Raw genomic sequence first — 26,431 nt, forward strand, 5'->3', positions numbered from 1 at the left:
AGTGTGGTTATTTACTGTCTGTTGCAGCCATCCCTCCTGGCAAGATCCTCTTTATGAAAATTCCATAGTCTTCTTCAGACTGCTCTCGACAGCCTCCAATAACTTTAATGCCTGTTAAGCAAGGAAAAGAAACAAAAGATAAACAGGTTATTTCTGCCCTTGCAGCAAACATATTGAAGCATTTGGTAAATACTTTTACAGAATCCATCTATGTCAGACTGAAACCACGAGTGCCCAGAAGGAACACAGCAGCAACACTCTTAGTTTATTAAACTGAATGCATAATCTAATTACCTAATCCGTTTTGGCAGTCCGAAAATGCAAAGCGGTGTATAGCTCGATTGATTCCATGAGGGCCCATAATAGTCCTTGTGAAAATGGAAAAGAGAATGGTAGATGTCAAAATGGGTGTATTGTATAACTGCTAAGAGATCCTATTAAGCTGAAGTCTGTCTTTCTCTGAACTTCATGGTTCTTGGTAAAACATTATGTTGATCCTGGTATAGCAGAATAAAACAATATATTTATGGTGTTAGCATTATGTCATAACACATTTGTGGACTTGACAACATCAATATGTCTCTTTATGCTAGCTCATTTATGTGCTAAAGATATCTATACATCTGTTATTGTTGTTGCTATATTTAATACCCTGCCCTGTAGCAAAGATCTCAGGGCAGTTTACAAATAGACCAAGTTAAACAGTTTAAAACAATAAAAATACAAAAACTATAATAAACATCAACGATAAGTTAAAATGATTTAAAGATTTTTAAAACCACATATGGGATGAATTAAAGAGGCCAAAAGGCTTTGATAAACAGCCAAGTTTTAATTTGGCTCCTAAATGACATGTGTGAGTATTGGCATCAGTTGGGACTCCAGGGGGAGAGCATTCCAAAATTTAGTTGTCACACCTGGAAACGTGATCTCCCATGTCCCAACACAGTGTATTGATCTCACTGGTGGACATGAAGGAGCCCTCCCACCCCAGCTCACCTTAATCCTCAGGCAGGCATGGATGGGGAAATAATTGAGGGACCACCTCTCCAGATCTAGGCCTGCCTAAGGCGGTCCCTCAATTATCAATGTCTCAAGTCATTCAGGGCTTTAAATGTCACCACATCTAGATTGTAGAATGTAGTTCATGTGTGAGAGAAATGACACACAAAGGTGACATTTGCTGTATCCACTCATCTGGAACAAACACCAGTTCTCCAGGACAAGCAGGAGTTTCTAGCAACCCCACCATGCACAGTAACTATTGTACTCTCTCACTGATGAGAAAGATCCCAGAGACCAGTAACACTATGCTTCTTAGCCCATTAAAGACAAAGCCTTGGTGTCATCCATCAAAAAATGCACAGCAGAACTTTTTTTCTCAGCTGGAAGGAATACTGAGGCACACTCTAGGCTATTTTCCTCAACTTTAAGGCAGTTTTAGGAGATAGTCACTCCAATCCACTCCGCTCACCATCTCCTTTTTCATCTTGTCTTCTGGGACCTGGAAAAGGGGGTTGCTCAAGCACTGTAGCATATTTCCACCAAACAACACCAACATGGCAGTTCTTGTGGTTCTCCCTCTGGCACAGAGCAAGGGCTATTGCTGCATTATTATGCCACAAGATGTCATGGCCAGCCAAGAGCAGCTCTCAGAGGAGGAGGAGGAGGAGGATGAGCCTCCTCCAGAGCAAGAGCTAATTGAGGCTACACCAGGTGCTAATCCTGCTCTGCCAGGTCCCAGCTGTGATCCCCCAGCCCCAGAGGAGGAGGCTCAACCAGGTCCTAGTGCTAGTGAAATGCCTCCTGTGGTGCAACAGACTAGTGGTGACTCTGGGGAGGAATCATGCCTGGATGTGCCTACCTATAAACAAAGAAGGGCTGAGAGTGCTTGCAGGCGCAGATCCAGGAGAACTGCAGAGAGGCAATTAGCAAACCAGCCTCAGGTGGCATGGGGGAGAGTTTCCCTTACTTAAGGTGCAGAGAGGCATCAACTCAGGGCCAGAGTTTATTGCATAGTCCTTTGGTGTGATTGCTGCTGGCACTGGCTCCTTGTATCTTGACTCCTTGTTGCCTTGACGTCAGACTGGACTGAACCCTTGTTATCTTCTGGCTGCTTTGACTCTGGACTGATTTGACTACTCTGACTTCTGGTATCCTGACTTTGGCTTGGCTTTTGGATTGCTCTCTAACGCTGACTCCTTGCAAGGTCTGTGGTCTGCTTCCACTTGCTGTGCTAAGCCATTCTTATTGGCATAGCGTGGGTGTGCTGGCTGCAGTCTAGGACACAAATACAATACACATCACTGGTGCAAATGCTCCTAGAACTTCAGCTCTCTTTCCCCTAGGCTTAAAAGCCAGAGAGATCAGAATGACCTACGTCCAACTGACATTCCTCTGAAACACAACATGGAACCCTTGGAGTTCCTTCTAGATTCAGATTGGGAAGACACATGTCTGCCTAGACTTCTCCCAACACAGGTACTATCTTGCTCTTGGTACAATGTAGTGCAATGGTTTGAACATTGGACTAGGACTCTGGGAGATCAGGGTCCCCCACTCAGCCACAGAAACCGACTGGGCAACCTCAGGCAAGTCATAGGAATTTATCACACGGGAGGCTAAGTGCCTAAATCATGTTCAAAATCAGGATTTAAATCCAGGAAAAATCCTGCAAAAGCATAATCGTTTTATACTCATTAGGGGCATTGAGTATTAATGTGAAAATAAACCGCACAGAAAATTGACAAAATTGGCTGCTTTTTACTTTCTGGACAATCCTGAAAGTAAAAAAGAGCCAATTTTATCCACTTTCTCTGCGGTTTATTTTCGCGTTAATGCTCAATGCCCATAATGCCATGTGAAAATGATCCTGCTTTTGCAGGATTTCCCAGTTTTAAATCCCATTTCTGTATGGGAAAAATCCCGTGTGATAAACTCCATACGCTCATACACCTCAGAGGAAGGCAAGAGTAAACCTCCTCTCAATATGGTTTTATGCCAAGAAAACCCTATGAAAGGATTGGCATATGTTGGAATTGACTTGAAGGCACATGACAATAATAAATTAATCAGCATAGAATAGAGATGGACAAAGAGTAGCTCTATGGCTACACGTGCCCCTCCCCTGGGTGTTTCGGTAGCCCTCAACTTCAAGACCGGTCATTTTCTAGACGAAAAAGAGAAAGCAAATGGAGAAAAGAGGGTAAATGGCCTCTTCTGGAAGCTTCCACAGGCAGCAACCCACATTTTAAATGGGTTACCCCTCCCAACACATGGTTAAGCATTTCAAAAAAACACCACATGATTTTCAAAACCAGAAGAGAACTTCCAGTCAGCCCATATAAATAACATAAAAAATTAATGCCTTTGTTTGTTGAATGAAAAGCTACTTCAAATAAATATTTTCTGTGATTTCTGCCCAAAAGGTTAATTGAAGGCTTACTGTAATAAGAGTCTTAATATTCTCTCTTTAATGCATTTATGTGAACCAAAAAGTTATGATTTGTTTGGAAATGCAGCTGGGGGGAGATCGGGATGAAAATGTCAGTCCAAAAAGTAAAGGAAAAAGAAGAGTCATAGAAATGTATTAGTGATGTATTTCTAATAGTTATCACTCATTTCTCAGCATCTGATGAGCAATTTGCCCAAGAAGATTTACCACAGTCAAACCAGTACAAGTACATAATGAAAAAAACAAAACAAGCCCAACCCACACATTTAGAAGACATGACAACATCCCTATTTAAATTTAAGGGATAAGAACTAGGTAATATTGCTGTTTAGTTAAAGAAGACTCTAACAGCCAAAAAGGTTTTCCAACAGCGATTAGACCTTGCTTTACATAACAGACTTCAAATAGTTGGCAGTGACTAGGACAGCTACCTAGAGTTTATGCATTTAGCCTACCAGTACAAGAGGGAAAGCCCATCAAAATGTTCAGGTTCACTTTCATCCATTGGTGATAGGAGAGACATTCCTATTAGACGATTAATGCCAATAAGACAAAACCTTTTTTAAAGGCACTGAAATGTTCAGCAGCACAAATCCAGTACACTTTGCGTAACTAAAATTATCTCAGCAGACTGAAATGGGTGTCTCTTTCTAGTTAATCTTCTTTGAAATCCGGTATGTCACATGGGCTAATTCACCTATGACAGTAAAGTTTAGCCCTCTCCTTCCATGTAAAGTCTGTGGGTCTGCAGATATGCATCAAGATTATCTGCCTTGTCACTGAGTTTTAGTGTATGGTCATGCCATGTTTCGATCTACAAAGATTTCTAATAAATTGCCCCTTCACTTTTCTTATGCTAGAATTTACCCTCTTTTCAAGTACAACTTGCAGAATACATGCTATCTATTTCAAAGAACTTGCCCCTGAGACACTTCATCTGTATTGCAGAAATAATGTACTTTGACGCCACTTTAATTGACATGGCTCAATGCTATGGAATCCTGTGATTTGTAGTTTGTTGTGATGCCAGAGCCTTCTGATAGAGAATGCTAAATATCTCACAAAACTACAATTTCCAGAATTGCACAGCATTAAGCCATGGCAGTTAAAGCAGTGTCAAGGTGCATTATTTCTGCAGTGCAGATGCAGCCTCAGACTGTGTCATGTATGGTCCAGATACACAATATGTACCACACAATTTTGGAAGCATTTTGGAAATCATATTCCAACATCACTTCACTAACTAATCAGATAAACAGCCACAGAAGTTTGTGGACTGTGCATCCGTGGTCTAGATCATGTTGTTTCTGTGTGCCTTCAAGTCATTTCTGTCTTATGCCCACCCTAAAGCAAATTTATCACAGTCTTTTCTTGGAAGATATGTTCAGAGGGGGTTTGCCCCTGCCTTCCTCTGAAGCTGAGAGTGCTGAGCAAGGATTTGTACCGCAGTCTTCCAGGTGTTAGGAAGGATCGAATTAGGGGAATTTTAGCTCAAATATTATGAGAGGCGTGTCCTAACAACGCATGCAGCGGGGTCATGTCCCTATGTATATACCAGAGGTCATCTAGTCCAACCCAAAGAAACAGAGACTCGGATGCCAAAGGAGGTGCAATTAAAATATGGACATTTATTAAAGCCACACAACAAAAGGGATCACACACGCACACACACATTCAATGCAAAAGCAAGGGAGGGGTGAGTTCGGTAGTAAAGGAGAAAGGATAGAAGCACTGTTGGGAATATTTACTTTTGAAGTCTTCTCCAAGGCGACGGATTGAGGGATGGTGGATGGTGAGACACGGCCGCGGGAACGGGAAAAGCAAGCGGTGGCCGCAGTGGCTTAAGAGCTGAGTTCCGGCAGGCAAAGCTAACTAGAGGCCCAGTGACAGTGAGCTTGGCTTCGCTCAAGTGATTTCAGCAGAGCAACATGCTCAGGGAATGCAAGCTTGGAGCAGGATGCTCTACAAGCAAGGAACCCAGGCTCGGAACTGAATCTACAAGCCCAGAATCAGGCTCGGAACTCAATGCTCGACAAGCCCACTGAAGGGTGAAAAGTGGGGTCCTTATATACCCCTAAACATAACCTCAGGTTATGGCAGCCTGGCGGACAAAAGGCTTGATGATTTATCTTTGTCTAAGCTGAAACTTACACAATGGATACACAAAGCATAGGTCTGCCACTTATTCAGGAGGGGACAAATATCTAGATGGCTGAGCCGTTAAGTTAATCACTGGCTCATTAAGGAGGGAGTCAAAGCTATTATCCTCCTTGTCTCAGGTAGCTTGCGAATCTGGTATAGCAACTCCCAGTGCTGCTGCTGAAACATTTAAATCTACCTTTTTCCTGTGACCATGCCTAGCAAGGCCTGCTGGCTACATGGTCTGCTTGCTTTTGGGATAATGGCGGCTAGCGATGGGGTCAGTCAGGGGTCATGGCTTCGGACCGCATGGCACCCAAAATTTATATAAAACCATTCTTGATAACACAGACTTCGTCCAACACTCTCCATAGTCTTCAGCCTACCTGGTCCCGGGGGTAATACTGTACTAAACATGTACAAAGCCAAGTTCCTTCACATCCATTCTTTCAATAATCCATACCAAATTTGTCTAAAGTAGACTGGTACTTTATCATGCTTGTACCACACATAGGGGTTGGGGTGGTTGGATGAGGATGAGGCGGGGATTTGTTACCATACATACCTAAAGTGGTACTGAACAAGGGGTTTCCCACAATGCAGCTGCTATACTGAGAAACTTGCAACCCAGATGCTAGGTTCTATTCAAAGAGTGGCTATCTTAAAACAGAAAGCAGCAACATCCACACTTAAACATCATATACAACTTACATTTCAGGGTTACAGGTGTCTATAGATGCCATCTATGTGGATAAATGTTGTCATTAATGGTGCAGAAGTCTGACTGACAACCACAACTGATCACCAGCTGTAAAACATAATATTACATCTGTAAGTCCTCGTGTATAATTATGGATTGTATTTTAACATGCATATACACAGAGAGCACTTCCAGAAAGATACAAATCCAAGTGCTACCTGTCAGAAAGTGTTGAATAGCCCTTTTTAAATCTTTGATAGATTTTTTTATACAATGGGCCCTTGTTATCCGCTGGGGTTTGGTTCCAGGATCCCCTGTGGATAACAAAATCCGTGGATGCTCATGTCCCATTAAATACAATGCCATAGCAAAATGGTATCCCTTATATAAAATGGCAAAATCAAAGTTTCCTATTTAGAATTTATACTTTTTAAAAATATTTTCAAGCCATGGATCTTTGAATCCGTGGATATAAAATACGTGGATAAGGAGGGTCAACTGTAGTAAGAAAAGAGACAGTACAAGGAATGGGAATACACAGGAAGGTTATACATGGAAAGAATCGTTGTCTGAAATCCATGTAAAATTTTGGAACTGAGGCAGAGTGGTTGCAAAATAAAGGTCTCATCCAGAAGAAACCATCGTCTTTTGTACCGAAAATTCTAGCCCACTTTGTTGATACTGAACATATTTATGGTTTACCATTTCTAAGCTGCAAAATAAAACATTCCATAACACTGCAATTTTTGGAAATTTGCTTCTTACATAATTCCATATACACATATAAAGGAGGGAATTTAGATGGAAATTCCACTGGCTTATTCATCAGGCAAAGATGTTAAAAATAATACGGGGGGGGGGGGGGGGGGGAGAAAAGATTAGACACAGGCCTGCATTTGGCAAGATGTTGCTGATGTTGTTCTGAGTATGGGTAGGCTTGCCATATCCCGCCTGGGGGTGGGACTTTCCCAGTTTGGGGCAGGTCCGCACGGTCCCGCCCCGGTTTGGCCTCGCCCCGGGATTCCCCCCCAGAGAGGCCCTGGAGGTAGCTCCGCGATTGTGGAGTCCTCCAAGGCCTCCCTGGGGCTTGGGAGAAGCTGTCTCCCAGGCCCCAGGGAGGCCTTGGACAAGGTTTTAAAATGTAGGAGCTTTTTTTTTTTAATTTCTTGGCCAGGAAATTTTTTTAAAAAAGTCCTACATTTTAAAACCTTGTCCTACATTTTCCCCGGTTTGGAGGTCCTCAGGGATGGCAACCCTAAATATGGGGGGATATCTATGCAGACAGGACCCGCCTTCTTCTGGTCATGTGGTATGGGGAGACAAAGCATTTTTATTTCAAAGTCCAGGAAATTTAAATTTCATTAGCAAAACAAAAAGGTACTTCCTATGAGATCCAGGAGAGCCACCCTGGAGGAAAGGAAACATAAAAGCAAACACACACACACACACACACACACAGGTAACCTGCAACAAACATTTGGCTACTTTTTCTGGAAATGCCTGAAGTATGAGAGCATATGATGAAAGCATCTGTACTGAGGTTAGGAGGCGATTTTCAAGAACTGTTCAGAACAGTTCTTGAAAATTGGCCTCTGTGGGATGGATGGGGAACAGAATGGGAACTTCTGGCAGCATTGGCAGCATTCTCCCATGTGCTAAAATGGGTGATATCCCCATTCTGTTCCCTTCTCGCCCCTTCCATTCCACACCTGGCACATTCCCTAAGGCCTGTGTGATAAGCTCCCTTGTGGATGAGACATCTCTAAGACCCCTTGCCCTCTAATGCTTTGCTCAGGTCCTGCAGGCTCAGGCCTGTGTGCTCTCTGACTGAGTCCATCCATCTGGCATATGGTCTTCCTCTCTTTCTGCTGTCCTCTATCTTCCCTAGTGGTGTTGTCTTTTCAAGGAAGTTATGTCTTCTTATGATGTGACCAAAGCACAAGAGCCTCAATTTATTCTTCCAATGACCGTTCAGGTTTGAACTGTTCTAGGACCCATTTGTTTGTCTTTTTGGCCATGAACAGTATCCTCATCACTCTTCTCCAGCAGCACAGCTCAAGTGAGTTATTTTCTTATTATCTGCTTTCTTCACTGTCCAGCTCTCACATCCACACATAGTAATGGGGAATACAATAGCTTGAATGATCCTAACTTTGATGCTCAGATTTATAACTTTACACTTTAGGATCTTTTCCAGTTCTTTCATAGCTGCCTTACTAATCCTAGGCTTCTTCTCAATTCTCACAGAAATTTCTTTGGCAGAGAAGGTTAAAGATCTTGTAAAACTACACATCCCAGGATTCCAAAGGATGGAACTAATGCGTTTAAAGTGGTGTCAAACTGTATTATTTCTGTAGTGTGAATGTGCCCTTGCTTTTCTCTGACCCTACTAGGACACGATTCAGCCCTCCTCTTCTCCCCTCCAATGAGTTAGTGGAGTACAAACTACTCTTGCACTCTGAACTCATTTTGCAGCAGTAAAGACAAAGATGTAAAATGGGAGGAGATATAAACTTGGACACTTTTAAAGGAGCTGGGGGGGGGGGGAATGGTACAACAACAGAGATTTAAACAGGACTCCCTGCCAAATTGGGACGGTTGGAGAGTATGGTATACACATGTGTATCTATCTATACAATATGCATTACACACACACACACACACACCCCTACCTATTTTTCAAGACCAGTAGCAAACCTCTGGTGACAGAAGGGGCCATTCTTAATACTCAGTGCTGTTTGTGAAGGGTCCGAAGGAAACAAAAGTGGTCCCCAGACTCACTGCAATTGCTTAATTTACGACACTGGAATTTTTTCTGCGAACATCTCCAGTTTAAAAAGTTTGCAAAAAAAAAAAAAGAAAAAGAAAAAGAAAAAGAAAGAAAACTTCATAAGCTGTGATCAGTTGGAGAGGGTTTATATTTAGGATGCTTCCAAGCAGTGGAACACACTTCCTTTAGAGCATGGTTCTCAACCTGTGGGTTGTGACCCCTTTGGGGCTTGAATGATCCTTTCACAGGGGTCGCCTAAGACCATCGGAAAACATATATTTCCGATGGTCTTAGAAACTAAAACACTACTTGGGGATCACCACAACATGAGGAACTGTATTAAAGGGTTGTGGCATTAGGAAGCTTGAGAACCACTGCTTTAGAGTTACAATCAACCCCCATTCTTGCTGCTTCTGGGGAAAATATTGAGGCACATCTGTTCACTTTGACCTTCTAAACTGTTTCAATGATTTCCTTATTTTAAATAGATTTTTATTGTATTATTGTTAGCAACCTTGAGCATTATTCTACGATGCGGGGTTGAAGAACCCTTGGTTCTCCAGAATTATAGATCCCACAATTCCTTACAACTAACTGTCTATGCTGACTGGAAGTCCTGGGAGTTAAGAATCCAAAACATCTGGATGACCAAAGGTTCCCCATTCACAGTTTATCCTAGGAAAGGCAAGAAACATTTTTAATATAAAAATTCTCCACAGCATGGGCCAGTAAGACCAGCAGGCAAAGGTGAGAGGCACATTAGCCCTACAATATAGGGATGGGGAGCCTATAGGTTCTCCACCTGTGCTCTATATTTCTTCCATGATGTATGTCCCTTGAATCCAGTGTCCTAAATCAGGTGATTTGTCTAAAACAGCAGTACTCAAACCTATTACCTTTGGGACCCCCCTTTACATCTACATGTGGACGTCATGTTGCCCCCTTCACTCAGTGTAGTATATGAATAAAAATATTTTGCTTATGCAGTGTGCATATTTTTATTTGCACATTCATGTTTATTCATATTTAACAATTTATACAGAAGTAATATTGTTCAAATTGTTGTATGCCTTCAAGTCCTTTCTGACTTCTAGTGACCCTAAGGCGAAGCTATCATGGGGTTTTCTTGGCATGTTTCTTCAGAGGGGGTTTGCCACTGGCATCCTCTGCGGCTGGGAGACTGTGACATGCCCAAGGTCACTCCGTGGGTTTACGTGGTTGAGCCAGGATTCGAACCCAGGTTTCCAGTGTCATAGTCCAACACCAAACCACCACACCACACTGGTTCAGGATTATGTAAGTAATATTTAACTCAACCAAGTGCAAATTTTGCAAAAGTTAGAAAGAGGAGGAGGAAGAGGAGGGATCAGGGCCTCCAAGTCTCACACCCTCCTGGAGGTCCTGCCCACCCTTTAATAACCACTGCTCTAAAATGAAACATGAAACAGGAAAAAATAGCAACATCCAGCAGGCGGAGAGGCAGAGAGTATCAGTGGCTAGGGAAGAAGAGCTGACAAGGGCTGTTGCTTTCATGTCATCCTTGGTCTGACTGCTGGAGCACACACTTCCAGGCACCACTAACCAGGCTTGCTCTTGCACAGCTTTCCATCCAATTTAACTGGAAAAGAGGTGCACTACTTGTCTGGAGTGCTACTTTTGAAAGTCTACACACACACATACTCCCCAATTATCAGAAAGTGTTTGTGTCTTTGTGTTTAGGACTGCCAAATAAAAAAGGCTCCTGTATATTTGATAGTTGTATGGCAGAATTGGGAATGGCAGCAGGAGTAGCAGCTGGTCACCCAAGCAGGTAACATGCAACACCTGCTGAAATGTGGAGTAGTGATTACAGTGTTGGATTACAACTCCGGAGACCAAGGTTTGATTCCCAGCTTGGCCATGAAACCCACTGGGGAGATTTTCACATGGGGACGGGATAGAGATGGGATTACTCCCCCATCCTTATCCCATCTTTAACCCATTTGTGACTGCGATGGAGCAAAAGGCTTTCAAATTGTAGCGCCAATCCCACCACTAACCTGTCATTAAAGCGACGTTGCATTAATGCGAGCATCCATTAATGCAAAATGCCAGGCAATGTCATTTTAATTACAGGATAATGACGGGATGTGTGCAACTTCATCTGAAAGCCTGTTGCGTGATCACCATCATTTGTGCTTTCCGGATGGGATAAGCACAGATCCGGTCTGAATGTCCTTCCCACGATCATGAATATGACTGGACAGGGATGGGATGCCTGATAATCTCCTGGGTAATCTTGGGCAAGTCACACACTCTCAGCTCCAGGGGAAGGCAATGACAAACCCCCTCTGAATAAATCTCGCCTTAGGGTCACTATAAATCAAAACTGACTTGAAGGCACACAACAAAAAACAACAGGGCCCTTCTCCAGTTTTCCCTCTGGCAGACTAGCAGTGCTTCTGTCTAGGGGATGCACTCCTTGGCTGCATCCTCACTGCAGAAATAATCCAGTTTGACACCACTTTAACAGCCATGGCTCCATGCTATGTGATTCTGGGGACTGTCGTTTGTCGTGGCACCAGAGCCCCGCAAACCACAACAAACTACAAATTCCAGAACTCCATAGCATGGAGCCACGGCTGTTAAAGCGGTGTCCAATCTGGTTATTTCTGTAGCGCTGATGCTGCTACATTGCAGAATTAATGCAGTTTGACACTGCTTTAACTGCTATGGCTCCATCCTGTGGACTTCTGGGATTTGCATGTTTACTGTTTTGATGTTATTGTTGTATGATTTTTGTTTTGATCTTAGACGTTAACATTTTATCAACTTTCTTCTGTTTTTAGACTGTACGCCATAGGCAGGCTTTTGTCTGTACAGTAGTTTGGCTACTAACATTGTACAGATTTGCACGGCACTCTATAAATGAAATTTAATCTCTCTCTTAAAGGGAGCGAGAAGAGAATGAAGAGAAGGAGGGAAAAGAGAAGCTAGTAAAGTAGAGGGAGAAGGAAAGGGGGAAATAAAAGGAAGGATAAAACATAAAGGAAAGAATTAGAAAGAAGGGAGCACGGTAATGATGGCAGAGATCCGAAATTGCTTTTCTTCTAGAGGTTTGCATGTGTTACGCTGGTCAGTAATGTTTTGTTTGTGTAATGTTAGGCATGTTTGTAGTGTGTGTGTGTGTGTGTATATATATATATATATATATGTAATTTTTTTATTTTAAATGTATTTAAACAATATATTTTAAATTGTTGTTAGCCCTATTTTGTGGAATGTTAACATGAATTAATATGTATTATTTAATTATTTGTGTAGAATGTATGCTGCGGGCGGATTTATTTTACCTGTTTTTAATTGTATGTACAGTGCTGTGTGAATTTACAGCGCTATATAAATAAAGCTGAATAACAACAACAATAATAAATTAAAATATATTAAAATAATATATTTAAAATATATATTATAATTAAAACATATTAATATTAGAATATATAAATAAAATTATATATATATATAATATTTTAAAAACTAAAAAACATAAAAATAAAATTAAAAATATATACATAAAATTAAATATATAAAATAAAATAAATATATGAAAATTAAAAAATCTAAATAGAATTAAATATATAAATAAAATAAAATAAAACATATAAAAATAAAAAATATACAAATAAAATGTAATAATCATAATTATATTTTGTAGTTTGCTGAGGCAGAGGAGTTGTCTGACAAAGGAGGCTGAATGTCTCTCAAAAGTACAAATTTTCCAGATTTCTTCAAAGCACTGACCCACGGCAGTTAAAGCGGTATCAAACTGCATTATTTCTGCAGTGTGGATGCAGCCTCAGGTGAGTGAGACTCAGCCTTTGACGTCATTCTGTTCCAAGTGGAGAGGGGGCGGGGCTACGAGGCGGGGAGTGACAAGAACGCGAACTCACCCCCTGCGGCCGCCGTAGTCAGAAAAAACCTCTTCATATGTCATAATAACCGCAGCAAGGCGACAGACAACAACTCCGCCGGCGAGGTACAGTAATCGCCCTTGAATAACTGCAACTCTCGCGAGAGTTGCAGAGGCAACTGTGTGTGGGCGGGGTGCTTATGGAAATATGTGGCGTCCCACGTGACCGGAAGCAGCATGGGCCTGCTGCGCGCGCGGGGCTGTTGGGGTCGCGCGGGGGTTCTTGGCTGGCCGTGGCTCCGTCCCCATGGCAACGCGGCCTACCACGAGCGCCGCGACAACTGCGCCGACCCCAGATGGCGACGGCGGCAAAGGGAGAAGGAGCAGCAGGAGGAGGAGTGGAGCCGCCGGAACAGGACGGTGCTGACCTACCTGGCGGCCGGGGTGGTGGGCATGGCGGGCCTCTCCTACGCGGCGGTGCCCCTCTACCGGCTGTACTGCCAGGTGGGAGCCCGGGCACGGCCTCCTTTTCCATTGGAGCCTTTCGTTCGAGGGGACATCCCACTGCTTCCTCCATTTTGTAGTATCGCTAAGAAGCGCGGCTTTTACACTTACAGTCTGAGAGGTTTTAGCTTTTCTATCCTCCTCTCCCTCTCCCCCCCTCCTTGGATGTCCTATATTTTACAGCCTTGCCCTCTTTTAAAGTGATGACCATCTGGTCTGCAGGAATAATCTGCTCTGGCTCAAGGCAAGGGAATTCTGGGAGCTCTCTCAGACAGAGAAGGCGAACCCTCTCACAAAACCAGTTCCCAGGATTTCCATAACACCACTGGCTCAATTCTCGGGGATGCTGGAGATTGTAGTTTTGTGAGACGTGTAGCCTTTTCTGTCAGAGATCGCTCTAGTGTCACAACAAACCACAGCTCCCAGAATTCCATAGCATTGAGCCAGGGCAGTTAAACCGCTTTATTTCTGCGGTGCAGATTAGATCCCCGACTGCAGAATGAATCCAGTTTGAGGCCGCCTTAAGTGTCCTGGCTCAGTGCTGTGGGATCCTGGGATTTGTAGCTCTCACGACAGACCAGGCTGAATGTCTCACACAACTACAAACCCCAGGGTTGCGTAGGATGGAGCAGTGGTAGTAAAAGCGGTATCAAACTGGATTCATTCATTCTGCAGTGCGGACGCAGCCCTTGAAAGGAGGAGGCAGGAAGGTGGTCGTTGTAAGGAGAGGAGGCATCCCTCCACCTTGAGCTCCATCGAGGGCGCCTTCCTTTCCCTAGTGGAGAAAGATCAAAGAGAACCAAACAGTATCCACCTCTTCATAAGCGCTGAGTAATTGAACGTTCATCATGGGCTTGTAAATGAAGCTGTTGCTTGAATTCATACATGAATAAAAAGCAGTCATTCCAAAGCAAGGGATTCCGCTTTCCTTGCCTTTGAGAGGATGCACTTGCTGCAGCAGGCATTGCCTTAGGAAAGGGAGCCCTTCCTTCCTCTTGTCTTTCAGGTAAGGGAGAGTGCTGCATTTAAGACAATGCTTGCACCAATTCATTTAGGATAAAGGTGAGGAAGTCATAAAAGGTGTGTGCAGTGATGTGGGGAAAATAGCTAGGGAGTAGGAGTAGTGCTTTTTTCAGAGTCCAGGACACTGTGGCTGTCCAGTTAACTATATGATGGGCAAGTCAGAATAGGTGCAGCAGCCCATATTGAACTGGGAGATTCACTGCAGTGGAATGTAGTTATGGGCTGTTACTCTGAAAAGCTTGAAAGGGAAATCAGGCAGATTCAAGGAAGTTAAAGCTAGCAAGGGCCATTGGTCAAATGGCTGTATGCTACTTTGAGGGTCAAAGGCATGCCGCCTCTGAACGTAAAGCTCTTAATTTCCTTGTCCTTACTGTGAGGTTTCTAAAAGGGGCTGGACTAAATAGGCTTTGGATATTATTAAGGAGGGTTCTACCTTTCAGAAAAGTTACTTGGCCAGTCAATACTACTTAGTCAATTTCTAACGCAACTTTTAAGTTAGTCTTAAAAATAGTATTTCGTTAACAAGGCTGATTTTGTTTAATTCATCTTGGGTCTCTTCCAAGGAGTTTGTATTCAATTAGACTTTTAACTATAGTTTATTTTCTCTTTAAGGCTACTGGACTTGGTGGATCGGCAGTCGCAGGTCATGGTTCGGACCAGATTGAGACAATGGAGCCTGTAAAAGATCGCATAATTAAAGTTACCTTCAATGCAGATGTGCATGCAAGTCTTCAGTGGAATTTCAGGCCTCAGCAGACTGAAGTATACGTAAGTGATTAAAAGTTACATAAGACATGGGTCTAATATGGACTTTTTGCATAGCCATCTGTGGAAATTCTCAGGCTCAGAGTCTGCTTGTGTAATCAGTGTGACATGTAAATTGTTGAAGTTGTTTCTGGCTTATGATGACCCTAAGGAAAACACCATAGTGTTCTCCTGGCAAGATTTATCCAGAGGGAGTTTGCTATGGCCTCCTCTGAGGCTGAGAGCATGTGACTTGTCCAAGGTCGCCCAGTGGGTTTCCATGGCTTAAGTGGGCATGTGAACCCTGTTCTCCCAGAGTTCAGTTCCAGCACTCAAAGCACTACACCGCACTGACTCTTGACATGCTAAATAGGAATATACAAGTGAGAGACTTTTTGTCTTCAAATTCAGGTACTGAGTCTACAGGCTGCACTATAGCCCTGTAGTTTGGGCATGCCCTATATGTTCAGCAGCAGGAGTCAATTGTCGTTGGTCTTTTTTTAATAATTGATTCTCATTTTGAATCCATTTGCATCTGAAAATAGAATCCATTATGAAATAGTGAAAGCAACCTAAACTACAGTGGGACCCCGGGTTACGAATGTAATTCGTTCCACGGCGCCGTTCGTAACCCGAAAAATTTCGCTAGCCGAAAAAGCCATAGCCGCTAGCGCTGAAAGCCGCGATTCCGTGTGAAAAAGCGCCGAAAAGCACCAAAATTTTTTTCGTAAGCCGAAAAAAAAAACGTAACCCAAAACAGTTTTTTCCTATTTATTTTTTTCGTATCCCGGAAATTTCGTAACGCGGTGATTTCGTATCCCGGGGTACCACTGTATTTAAAACTGTGATGTTGCTTTGGGTTCGCTGCACAATTGTTGCTAATGTATGAAAGTACTCTTTGCTTTGGATGTACAGTACTTGGCTTTGATTCTAAGGGCCAAAACACACGGCTCAGAAGGAGTGACCTCTGGCCCAAGCTGGCTGGCGGCAGAAGTGGATTATATCTGCTCCTTTTTGGGATGGCTTTTCCCCACTTAGGGCGGCCTTGGACTGACTTCTGGCTGATTTTGGTATGTGCATCAAGTAAATGCCACACCACCAGAGCAGCCGGAAGCCACCTTATTTGACCCATTTGCTTCAGGCCATAAAAGAATAGGGCAACTTCACAATTAGGCTGTTGCCAATGGAAGTAAAAATTGCCCCAGCCAACCCGATCGATGCTGCTCTTTGCTCAGAGAACATTTCCACATCTATGGAAATGCAGTTTTTTACTCTGGCTATCATATCTCAATGCATTCATATTATACTGTTGAGAGAGAGAGTGCTCTGTCATAGGTACTATGTAAGACCTTGTGCACTGCTGTTTTCTTCGTTTTCACAGCACATGAGTATGCTAGGGGAGACTTTCATATTTGCTGTCATGCTTCTGTCCCCATGCTTTACAGTGCGCCCTTGGTTTATGCAGGGGATCCGTTCCGGACCCCCGCACATAAGCCAAAAAATGCATATGCTTGAGCCCCATTCAAATGAATGGAGTTTGTGCATGTGGCGGCAGCGCGCACCCCATTCATGCGCAGCTCTCCGCAGGTTTGAGTGCATGCTCAAACCAGTGTACGACGCGGGCCCACTGTATTTGCTTGGAGAGAAAATCCCTTTCCTTTGAATTCTCAGTAACCTATAGACTAACGCAATAGGCAATGATCTGTTTAATCTTTGAATTACAGTTGTGTCTCTTACGATGACTACTACTTGGCTAAGAGAAGGATACTACTAGCATGTTCTTTCAGTGCTATTTAAAAGGGAATGGGTTTCTGGCTGTTCCTGACTACATAGCTTTCTGAAATGCACAAGGTAGTTCACCTAAGCTGAGTGAGTGCTTAAACCTATCAAATGTAATTATAAGAACATGCTTAATGATTTTAAAACTGAAATGCATTTTGGTTAGCAGTGGAGGGCAAGATAAATCACCACAGGAACTTTTTGTTACAGGTGGTTCCAGGGGAGACTGCACTGGCATTTTACAAAGCAAAGAATCCAACTGATAAACCTATAATTGGAATCTCTACCTACAATGTTGTACCTTTTGAAGCTGGGCAGTATTTCAACAAGATACAAGTAGGTGAAATATGATGTTCCCCCATAACAGAATGCTGCTGGTTAATCTACCATTTCCCAGTATATTATCATAGAACTATAGAATCGTAGAGTTGGAAGAGACCAAAAAGGTCTCTATAGATGGAGTCCACAGGATTAGTTATATGTTGCCCACCCACCCACCCCCTTCCTTTTCTTCTTGACATAGGAGCTCAGCTTTAAAAGTGGTGGTTATTTTTGGTTACACTATCACCCCTTCTGTTAAACCTACGTGATTTGCAGTATTTTCAATATATTCCATTAATTTGTCATAATTGCCCCTTAAGACATCATACTAGCACTTCATTAAATACTTTGTATTTAATGGGAAAGAATGTGGATTTTTATTCTGTAATAGACATGATTCTAAACAAAGACAAAAATTTTCTAAGCATTGTGGCATAGTAGCTCGCCTGACATTAAAGATTATTTTAGAAATAGACAGTAGAAATTGTGTTGGTGTAGCATTGAACTTTTGTAAAAAATCTCTTTTTTTCTCCCAACATCCAGTGCTTTTGTTTTGAAGAACAAAGACTTAATCCTCATGAAGAAGTGGACATGCCAGTATTTTTTTTCATTGATCCTGAATTTGCAGAAGATCCAAGGATGGCCAACGTTGACTTGATCACTCTTTCATACACATTTTTTGAAGCAAAGGAAGGACAGAAATTGCCACTTCCAGGTTATAATTAATACAACATGGATTAGTGTTCAGTACTGGTGATCCACAGAATGTGGGGGAAGCTGCTGAAAAACTATAGCAAAACTGTGCTTTCAGATGTTGAATATGAACAGATATGTTGTTCATTTGAAGATGGAATATTTAATTTTACACGCACCAACCATGACTGAATATAAAGAAATGGCATACAATACATAGTATGAGTTAAGTGTCTTAACTCATTCACTGGTATGTCTGGATACCAAAATATATTATTATTTATGAATGAAAGCTATAACGTCCTTTGGAAGACTTGCATTTTCACAAGGGTTATTCAGCATCGTTTGCAAAAATAGTAATTGTGAATGGAATGCCTAGTGGGGAAATGCAAAAGCATGCAAGTTGTATGGCTACAAGTTTGTAAAGATAACTATTAGATGTCAGTTTACCTGTTTATAAATATCAGAGATAGCACTGTGTTAAATACATTTTGTAAGGGTTTCTTTTTTAACAAAATGCTGATGGCCTAACATAATGGATATTGGAGCTCAACTGTTCTGTGCAGCCTTTTTAATGGTTACCTAAACTCACATTTCAGTGAGTAATCTGTAATTAGCTAAAATGAAGAGAGCAATTCTTATAAAACACATAATTTAAAAACACATACAACTTGTCTGTTACTCCTTTTCAGACATAATAGTTCATGGTAAACCTTCCATCCTAGAAACCTCCACTATTAAAGTGACTCTTCTGGATAATATAGCAACACTTCAGTTGTATTCTTTGTTTCATTGTCACTTTGAAAGAAGGCAATGATTTTGTTTAATCTCTGAAGTTGTGTCTCTTACAATGACTTAGCTTTGCTAAGAGAAGGATATTACTAACCTGTTCTTTCAGTGCTATTTTAAAAGGCATAGGTTTCTGGCTGTTCTTGATTACATAGCATTCCGAAAGGGAGAGTGACAGTCACTGAAGAACATGTATTTTGAGCAATTATAGATGCTTTGCACAGTGGCGTGATGCTTCCATTCTTAAAATGTATATGATAGAAATATAAAAGGTAAATGTAGCGCTACTGCAAACTTTATTGTGCTGTGAAAACAAGGAGCAGAATGTATTTTTTCGTAATATATAAATACTATTTTATAGCAGGGAAGGGCAACTTTAGCAAGTCCAGTGGCCAGTTATAACCTGCTGAAAAGGTTGTGGTGGGGTTGTATTTTCAAACCAGAAGGAACTGTTAAGTTCATCTGTTCTGTTTTTAAAAAACCTTTTTGATGAAGCAAGGCCATGTGTCTTGCTTTAGAAGAGAATCACAGTTCCTGGAGGCTTCCAAGAGTACAATTCTTATTTTGGTCCACACCTATGCTGAAAGATTTAGTCATGTTTTTCCAGATTATGTTCAATTTGATTATAGAGATTTGTGTCTTACTAACATTGTTGCTTCATTTTGAGGTACTGAACGACACTCTGAATTTTTAATATAGTATTAAAATTATTCTAATGTTTCTTAGATATTGTTGCAAAGAATACTACTTTGTTGTATAAATTGAAATCCCACACAAAGCATGAGTAAATACATGTCGACTCAGGGAGAAGTATTAGTCATGGAAGAAAATAGCAATCTTAACCACTTCCTAAATATTTGTAGCTGACAATGATTTTGGAAAATTGCAGTGCCCACAAGAATCTAAACTTTCTACCCACCCTGGGGCCATTTTTGTCACTGTCTTAGTTGCAAAAAAGCTGAAACAGTTTGACATTAGTGCTCGACAACTTGATTTGATTCTTAGAGAATAGAGAGCCTAGAACCAGGACAGATTCATGATGTTACTGCAGCCATTGGATATAAACACAAAATCAAGATCTGTAATTACTCTGCTTAGCCAGTAGTATGGATATTGGCCCTTCATGTGATAGGTGTGAATATGCATAAAGGTCTTAATTTCCATAGTGCATCCTGCAGCTTGCATAGGACCGTACCTTGAAGAGACAGGATTCCTATTTTAATAAAGGAAATTGCCTGGGTCAGGCTGGTCCATCAGCCACAATTTCTTGTCTCTTTAGTTCTTACTATGCATATCTTCACTTTTGTAGGCAACTGAGAATGAATGATGTCAGTGAAGCTAGCACCTCTAGAAAACTATTAAAAAGCCATGGAAGTCAGTGTCCATCCTTGCATGCACCCTGTTAATCTGGTGTTCCTGCCTCTTGTGATTACCAGGGTCTTCTATGCCTTTTAGAGACCTGGTGTTTTTCAGTGTTCCTGCAGCTTTTGCTGAAACTGTTTTAGCCTAATTCTAAACCTTTTGAGCTACAGAACCCATAGTTTTTGCCAGATACTGTCCTTAAACAGCCAGAGTTTTGACACTCAAGAGCTTGGGCTAAAGGCTCCCCCTTCTTGGCAGTAGAGACACGTTTCTGTTTTTTCTGTGAGGAAAAACACCTAACAAGATCCAAAGGAATATATTTTTGAAGCTCATTTCAAAAGAGGCCTTTCTGTACAAACTGCAGTCTCCTAATGTGTTCCCTATTTCTTGTATCTGTTTAGGAAGATTAGATCTATTGATAATCCAATTACACACAAGGGACCCAGCCATGAATGTACAGCTGTGTGAGAATCAGCCTTCCCTGTGCTACACCTGCATGTCACTATGACCCATCATGAAGATTAGCCTCTAATTTCCTACTATGAACCAAACTACTTGGAATCCGTTTTTATCCTTCCTTGATCTTCTCTCTATATCCCTCTTCCCTTTCCCTAAAAGGATTGGAGGTCTGAATTTGCAAGCTACTTTTTGAGGCCTTGCAACAACAGCTTGGTTATTTGAAATGCCATAACCTCTGATCTCATAGTAAATGGGCCCCTTTTTGACTTATTTTCTCCATCTTTTGGAACTAGATTATTAATCCTAATTACGTGTTTACTATATCTCAGTCTATTTCACAATATAAATTCTACAGCATATATTTGCTACTTCCCAATGTAGTTATTGTGACTTAATATCAATGTAGATGGCAATGTACAAAACTGCTGAAGATGTCTTCTATATTCTCAGTATGTGTGTTGTATTCATTCATGTATTTTGTAAGAATGCCCAGTAACAGTGATGCTAGAAATACGATTCAAAAAATGTAGCAAAGACCTAACAAACTTTAGGCTGAAGTTGGCTGACAACAGAGAAAATCAATAAAGTGAAGTGCCCTTGCTTACAGACAATCATTATACACAAAATACAGGAGGCTATCTAAAAGCAAGTGAAAGTGTGTCTTATAACTGAGCTGTATAGTTAATCGAACCGTTCATTTAGTAAAAACTCATCTTCAATTTAGGATTGTTTACTTAGATTATAAAAAAGCATAGCTGTTATAAAACATAATTTAACATTAAAGACAGAAATTAGTATTAAGATCCCATTTCCAGTGCTAAGCATTGGTCAGAGTGGCTAATTGTAATGACACTACCTAATTTTTGAGCACAATCTGAGAAAAGTGCACATTTGACTTTCAGAAAAGGCACATCCTCCCAGTCATACTTTTTATCTTCAGTGTTCCCATGACTATGTAAATATCCATTATCTCTTAAAAAATAACCTGAGTGGTTGGAGACAGGGAAAAGCCACAGCAGGAACAGATGTTAGCGCAAAGTCATCCTCAAGGTACTACCATGGGGAGCGTACACAACTTCTCCTGTTCCACTGACTTACTGTAAATATCTTCCTATAGCTACTCCAAATAGAATAGAGCCTTCAGTGGGAGCAGCTATATCTAGTCCTAGCTCTTAGAACCTTTGTGGACTCTGAGCAGTATTTCACTCTCCTTTAATGGAAAACAAATTGACCTAGAAGAGATTTAAAAAGTTGGCAAGATAGAAGTAGAACCTAACACACTATTATAACAAATCTTCCTCTTTGGTTATTAGTGACATTTGTTCTGGAACTGGTTGTGATCATTCAGGATAATTAGTGTTTCAAATAACTAGGTTTACAGAAAAATGTTGTAGTGATTAGTCATAAGACTAAAAACATATTGTAAGGAAATAAGTAATCTGCACACAGGGCAAGCAGTCAATATTATGAGGCAAAGACACTGAGAAAGGTATACAGCAGGGAAAAGGACTGTGTAACCACACCAGATGTTGTCTGGGATGCAGAGCTGCAATCCAACAACAGTTGGAGTGTCATAAATTTCTCCTTTGGACAGAAGGCAAATTCCATCCTGCAAAATAGACTGCAAGCAAATCCTGTGGCCATAGCTATCACCGTTCCTATCTGGGTTACCAAACTGGTACTTACTTTGGGCTCAGAGTTCTCATTGTACATCTTTAGTTCAAGCTGTACATGCTTCCAGTAAAGCACAATTGATGCTAGTCAGATTACACATAGCTAACCCTGTTCTGAAGTTCTGTTGTACTCTTTGAAAAATATTTCACTTACATTATTAAACAGAATGTATTGTGAAATAAACATACCTTATTCAAGGACAGTCATGCTTATGACATGGGTCTTAGGCGCCTTACAAGGGTTTTTAAAAAGAAAAATCAGAGTCCCCCACATAATTTGTAGACTTTGATTCAAAGTATGTACTGTACATGTACAACATTGCTCCCTTAGCAGCCAGCAGAACCTAATGTACTATATTTAAGGCTGAGTATGCAGGACTGATGTTTTAAGTTGTCTCCCAGATGAATTGTCTGATAAATTTGTAGTATTCTTCATCTACTGGTCCAGAAATTCTCTGTCCATTAATGGATATGTTGTTTATGAGCGAAACAATCTCTTACACTGGTAAAGTTGTTTTTGTGGGCTGCTGCTTCTAGCAACTACTTTTGTTTTTAATGCTTGCTTTGAAGAGATGTTCATCAATTTCTTCATAAATAGGTCTGAAAATCAAAGTACAAGATAAAGATTATTTCACAACATTAAATAATCTAAATATTATTCAATACAGCAATGATAGCTGCAAAAAATGTTAGGAGCCAAACACTGTATGGAGATTGTAAAACACTCCTTTTGGACACGCCTCTGAGTAACCAATTCTTTATACCAGGAAAGACAACTGGTGTTTTAGATGCTACATTCAGGTTCCCAATTAATTTTATCTGATTCCATCACATCCTGTTTCAGTTATGGTGAGATTAAAAGGCATAGTAATCACACAGTTTTACTGGCAAAGAAAGTAATTTCCAGAGTTTTACGAGACCATGGAGAAGCGGCAAAATGCCGCTTCTCCATGGTGTGTAAAAGGGGTGTCCTTGGGGCTTCATGCCCCTGAACAACCTGGGACCCGCAGCCATGATAGAAAGGGGCCACCTGGCCCTTTCCTCCCTGGCATCGTTCCTGCAGCCAGTTGGCTGCTATGGGAACGAGGAGGCTCCCAAAAGGAGCTCCGTTACGGAGCTCCTTCCCACGCCATGCTCAGGCCGCCATATGCAGCCTGGGGCAGCGCGGAGACATCATGCATGCACTGCACCGTTTGGACGTGGGGTGTGCGTGATGTAATCATGGCGGCCTCCATGTAGATGGGAGGCTGCCATGATGACGCTGCCGCCATGTACTAGGGTTGCAGGTCGTGGGGATACTCCGCCCCTGGGCAACTAGTACGTGGCCAGGCCAGCACAAAGCTGGATTGGGATTTCATTAAAGTGCATTCTTGCCTTTTATAAATACTTTTTGTGACTTGGATCTCAAGTTTTTACAAGTGGAACTTTGCTGAACCTTTAACTGACAAGTTGAATGTCTCAGAGTGTGGTAGAGTCTCTTTCCTTGGAGGTCTTTAAACAGAGGCTGGAATTTACTATGGTAAATTCACCTGAACACAATTGTGAAGCACTTCATCCAATGTCATATGGTAAACTTCGCAAACAAAAGGACTTCCCCATCACCTCTTTCTCCCCACTTGTGCCTGAAAGTATCCTCCAACCTCCAAGGCAACCCTGAGAGGGTTTGTGGGGGTTGTAGGAGGGAGTCTGTTTTGTTGTAAGGTGGATGTCATTAGATACAATGATCCCCTTCCCCACCACCTCTCCCTTCTCCTTTTGTGTCGTGTCTTTTTAGATCAGGGGTAGGCAACCTTTTTGAGCCGGGGGCCAGGTTGCTGTCCCTCAGACAACTGGGGGGCCGAAGCCAAAAAGTAAATAATTAAATAATTTTTTAAAAATTTAAATAAATAAATAAACTGGGACAAATGTAGGACAAAATTTTCAAATGGTGGAAACTTTTTTTAAAAAAGTGGAGGACACATGAAAAAATTTGCTGATTTTTAAAAAAATGTTAATATAAATGCATGTTTCTGAGGCTTCTATAGACAATTGCCCCTGCGCGCGAGAGGCCAAAGGCCCCGGCGGCAATCGGCGGCAGGACCGGGCTGGGGCCAGTCCCAAGGCCTCGCCGGGCCGCATCCGGCCCGCGGGCCGCAGGTTGCCTACCCCTGTTTTAGATTGTAAGCCTGTGAGCAGGGAACTGTCTAACTAAAAGGTTGTATGTACAGCGCTGTGTAAATTTACAGTGCTTTATAAATAAAGGTTAATAATAATAATAATAATAATAATAATAATAATAATAATAATAATACAACCCAGCATGTATGGTACAAGGTTGCTAAAAACATACATGCCTCCCAGAATGTTGCAGCTGTCCAGTCTCAGCAGTTACTCCCACTGACCTAAAAGGTGATTGTAACATACTTTTGCTATCCTGACATGGGATAGGCTATGTTCCTTTGTGTTCTTACAAAAAGCAAGCAAAGAATTGCTCAGTCACTCCCAAAGTTACTTACTCTGTCTTGTCACTGGGAGCTAGAGGATCAAATTCCATAAGTTCATAGTAATTAGGAGGTGGTGGGATGATTTTTGATGTATCTATGAAAGAAGGAAAAAGTTAAGTTTATACTGGCATGTATTTTAAAATATTTTAAGCTGACATTTTAACTTAAAATTGGCATTTTAAGTTCTGTGTGTTATAGTAAGTTATATTGTGAGTTATAGTAAGAATCCTAATGAACCTCACTATTAGGTTTTGCTATAATTTTAAGACAGAAGATCAATGTTAAGGAATGGGTGAAAGAGATTTGAAAAAAAAAAAAAGTAGAATTTAGGTAACAATTCCCCATATACCAGAAGCATTATTGGATAAAGTTGTGAAGACTTTCATATATTTCTACAATAGCAAAAGAAAGCTGAGCTGATGTTGAATCTAATAGTTATTGTGCAGAATGTTTGCTTTCAACATTCATATTCCATCAGGGGTAGGAATCATGTGGCCTATAGGAGGGAGCCATGCCCCATTTTTTTTAGCTGGAGAAAAAAAAAATCCATACTGGGCTCAAGAGCATACCCACCACTCCCTGATAGACATATTGGGCTGTTAAGCTGAAGATGAAGTGACATGGTGGGGCAGCAAGGCCCACCTTCTCCCTGGAAATCGTGATCTTGCCTCCAGAAGCAATGTATGCCTACAGATGGGCATAATGTTTGCATAGCACTTATTTTTTGTAAAACCCAAGTCTGGTTGGCTTGAATTGTACAGTTAATTCTCCTGGGAATATGAGCTCTTGCTTCCTCATATTTTGCATGCATCCATGTGTCTTAAAATTAATCCACAGTGGTCTATTATCCAAGCTTCTCTGACATATGGAAAACCCCCAAATTCTGTAGTTAACTGCAGTTGTTCAGATTTACCTGCTGCTGGTGGTGCATCTCTTGAATCACTACTTTGAAGTCTTACTGGATACAAAGGCACTGGATTTAAACATGTGTTTACCTAAGGAAATGAAGAGAATTAAATCAGGTATGCAGGAAGATGGATTAGTTAAAAAAAAACTGGTTGAGCATAACATGCTGATTCATTCTTGTACTGTTTACTATGATACAATGTGTTGATACATATACAGAGAATTAGCTTGCATCACCACAGACAAAATTATGTTAACTTTGTTTTTACATGTAGCACACTTGCCTGTACGACTGAGCTAACGTAGAGCCAGTGGCTCAGCTGGGATCCAAAGAGTTGTCTAGGCATATACAAGCCCAGAGGAACTGGAGTTTTATTTGGTTCATAATAAAGTCATATACAGTAGTATTTAAGGTGACGTCATGTATAATCTTTTCCTCAAAGTAAGGTACGCATGAGAACATTGAATGAGAAATGCTGATAATTGTGAAAAGCTCAATGGAATACACAAGTTTTCATCAGCTGGCTCTTACTTAACTTTTGAAAGTAGGGCATTTACAGTTGGTTAAGGTAGCAATATATGTTTACTAACAAGTGTGTCCTTTAAAAAGGTTGTGAATGCCTGGTGCACATTATGCTGACCCTGTAGCTAAGGAAGCTGAAAAACTGGCATCAAAGAAATCCTTTTAAAAAGTCTTTGAATATTTAGAAGTGCAACTTGTACGCATACAAATCAAAAGAGCA

The 26,431-nt window shown here is 41.3% G+C and overlaps 3 protein-coding genes across 13 annotated transcripts in view; 1 reads left to right on the forward strand and 2 right to left on the reverse strand.

Annotated features, from left to right (window-relative positions):
- The window catches only part of STXBP4 (syntaxin binding protein 4), a 184,959-nt gene extending 171,856 nt beyond the window's left edge, over positions 1-13,103 (reverse strand). For 4 of the 7 annotated variants that reach the window (XM_042447233.1, XM_042447232.1, XM_042447231.1 and 1 more), the window contains exons 1-5: positions 12,993-13,078; positions 8,966-9,108; positions 6,305-6,401; positions 295-368; positions 16-111 (exon numbers count right to left, since the gene is read on the reverse strand). In XM_042447233.1, coding sequence (XP_042303167.1) covers positions 16-111; positions 295-368; positions 6,305-6,336 — 202 coding nt within the window. In that variant the 5' untranslated portion in view covers positions 6,337-6,401; positions 8,966-9,108; positions 12,993-13,078. Of the gene's footprint in view, positions 1-15; positions 112-294; positions 369-6,304; positions 6,402-8,965; positions 9,119-12,843; positions 12,924-12,992 lie in introns of those variants that run through there. The other 3 variants (XM_042447227.1, XM_042447230.1, XM_042447228.1) reach the window with 3 other exon arrangements.
- Positions 13,104-13,168: 65 nt separating this feature from the next.
- On the forward strand, positions 13,169-19,532 carry LOC121920190 (cytochrome c oxidase assembly protein COX11, mitochondrial). The gene is made up of 4 exons (XM_042447241.1): positions 13,169-13,456; positions 15,092-15,247; positions 17,213-17,338; positions 17,867-19,532. The coding sequence occupies exons 1-4, from the start codon at positions 13,190-13,192 to the stop codon at positions 18,047-18,049; spliced, it is 732 nt and encodes a 243-aa protein (XP_042303175.1). The 5' UTR covers positions 13,169-13,189; the 3' UTR covers positions 18,050-19,532.
- Positions 19,533-21,087: 1,555 nt separating this feature from the next.
- Positions 21,088-26,431, reverse strand: part of TOM1L1 (target of myb1 like 1 membrane trafficking protein) — a 60,749-nt gene continuing 55,405 nt past the window's right edge. For all 5 annotated transcript variants that reach the window (XM_042447234.1, XM_042447237.1, XM_042447235.1 and 2 more), the window contains 3 exons: positions 25,696-25,777; positions 24,795-24,876; positions 21,088-22,899 (listed from right to left, as the gene is read on the reverse strand). In XM_042447234.1, coding sequence (XP_042303168.1) covers positions 22,833-22,899; positions 24,795-24,876; positions 25,696-25,777 — 231 coding nt within the window. In that variant the 3' untranslated portion in view covers positions 21,088-22,832. The remainder of the gene's footprint in view (positions 22,900-24,794; positions 24,877-25,695; positions 25,778-26,431) is intronic.

Source organism: Sceloporus undulatus, chromosome 2 (assembly GCF_019175285.1).
Source record: "Sceloporus undulatus isolate JIND9_A2432 ecotype Alabama chromosome 2, SceUnd_v1.1, whole genome shotgun sequence".
Classification (NCBI taxonomy): Eukaryota; Metazoa; Chordata; class Lepidosauria; order Squamata; family Phrynosomatidae; genus Sceloporus; species Sceloporus undulatus.

What these genes read in the sequence shown, in the direction of transcription:
- LOC121920190 (XM_042447241.1), top strand. Translation starts at nt 13,190, where the DNA reads ATGGGCCTGCTGCGCGCGCGGGGCTGTTGGGGTCGCGCGGGGGTTCTT. An exon ending in TCTACCGGCTGTACTGCCAG is followed by an intron (nt 13,457 to 15,091) that starts GTGGGAGCCCGG and finishes TTTCTCTTTAAG; the next exon opens with GCTACTGGACTTGGTGGATC. An exon ending in CTCAGCAGACTGAAGTATAC is followed by an intron (nt 15,248 to 17,212) that starts GTAAGTGATTAA and finishes TTTTTGTTACAG; the next exon opens with GTGGTTCCAGGGGAGACTGC.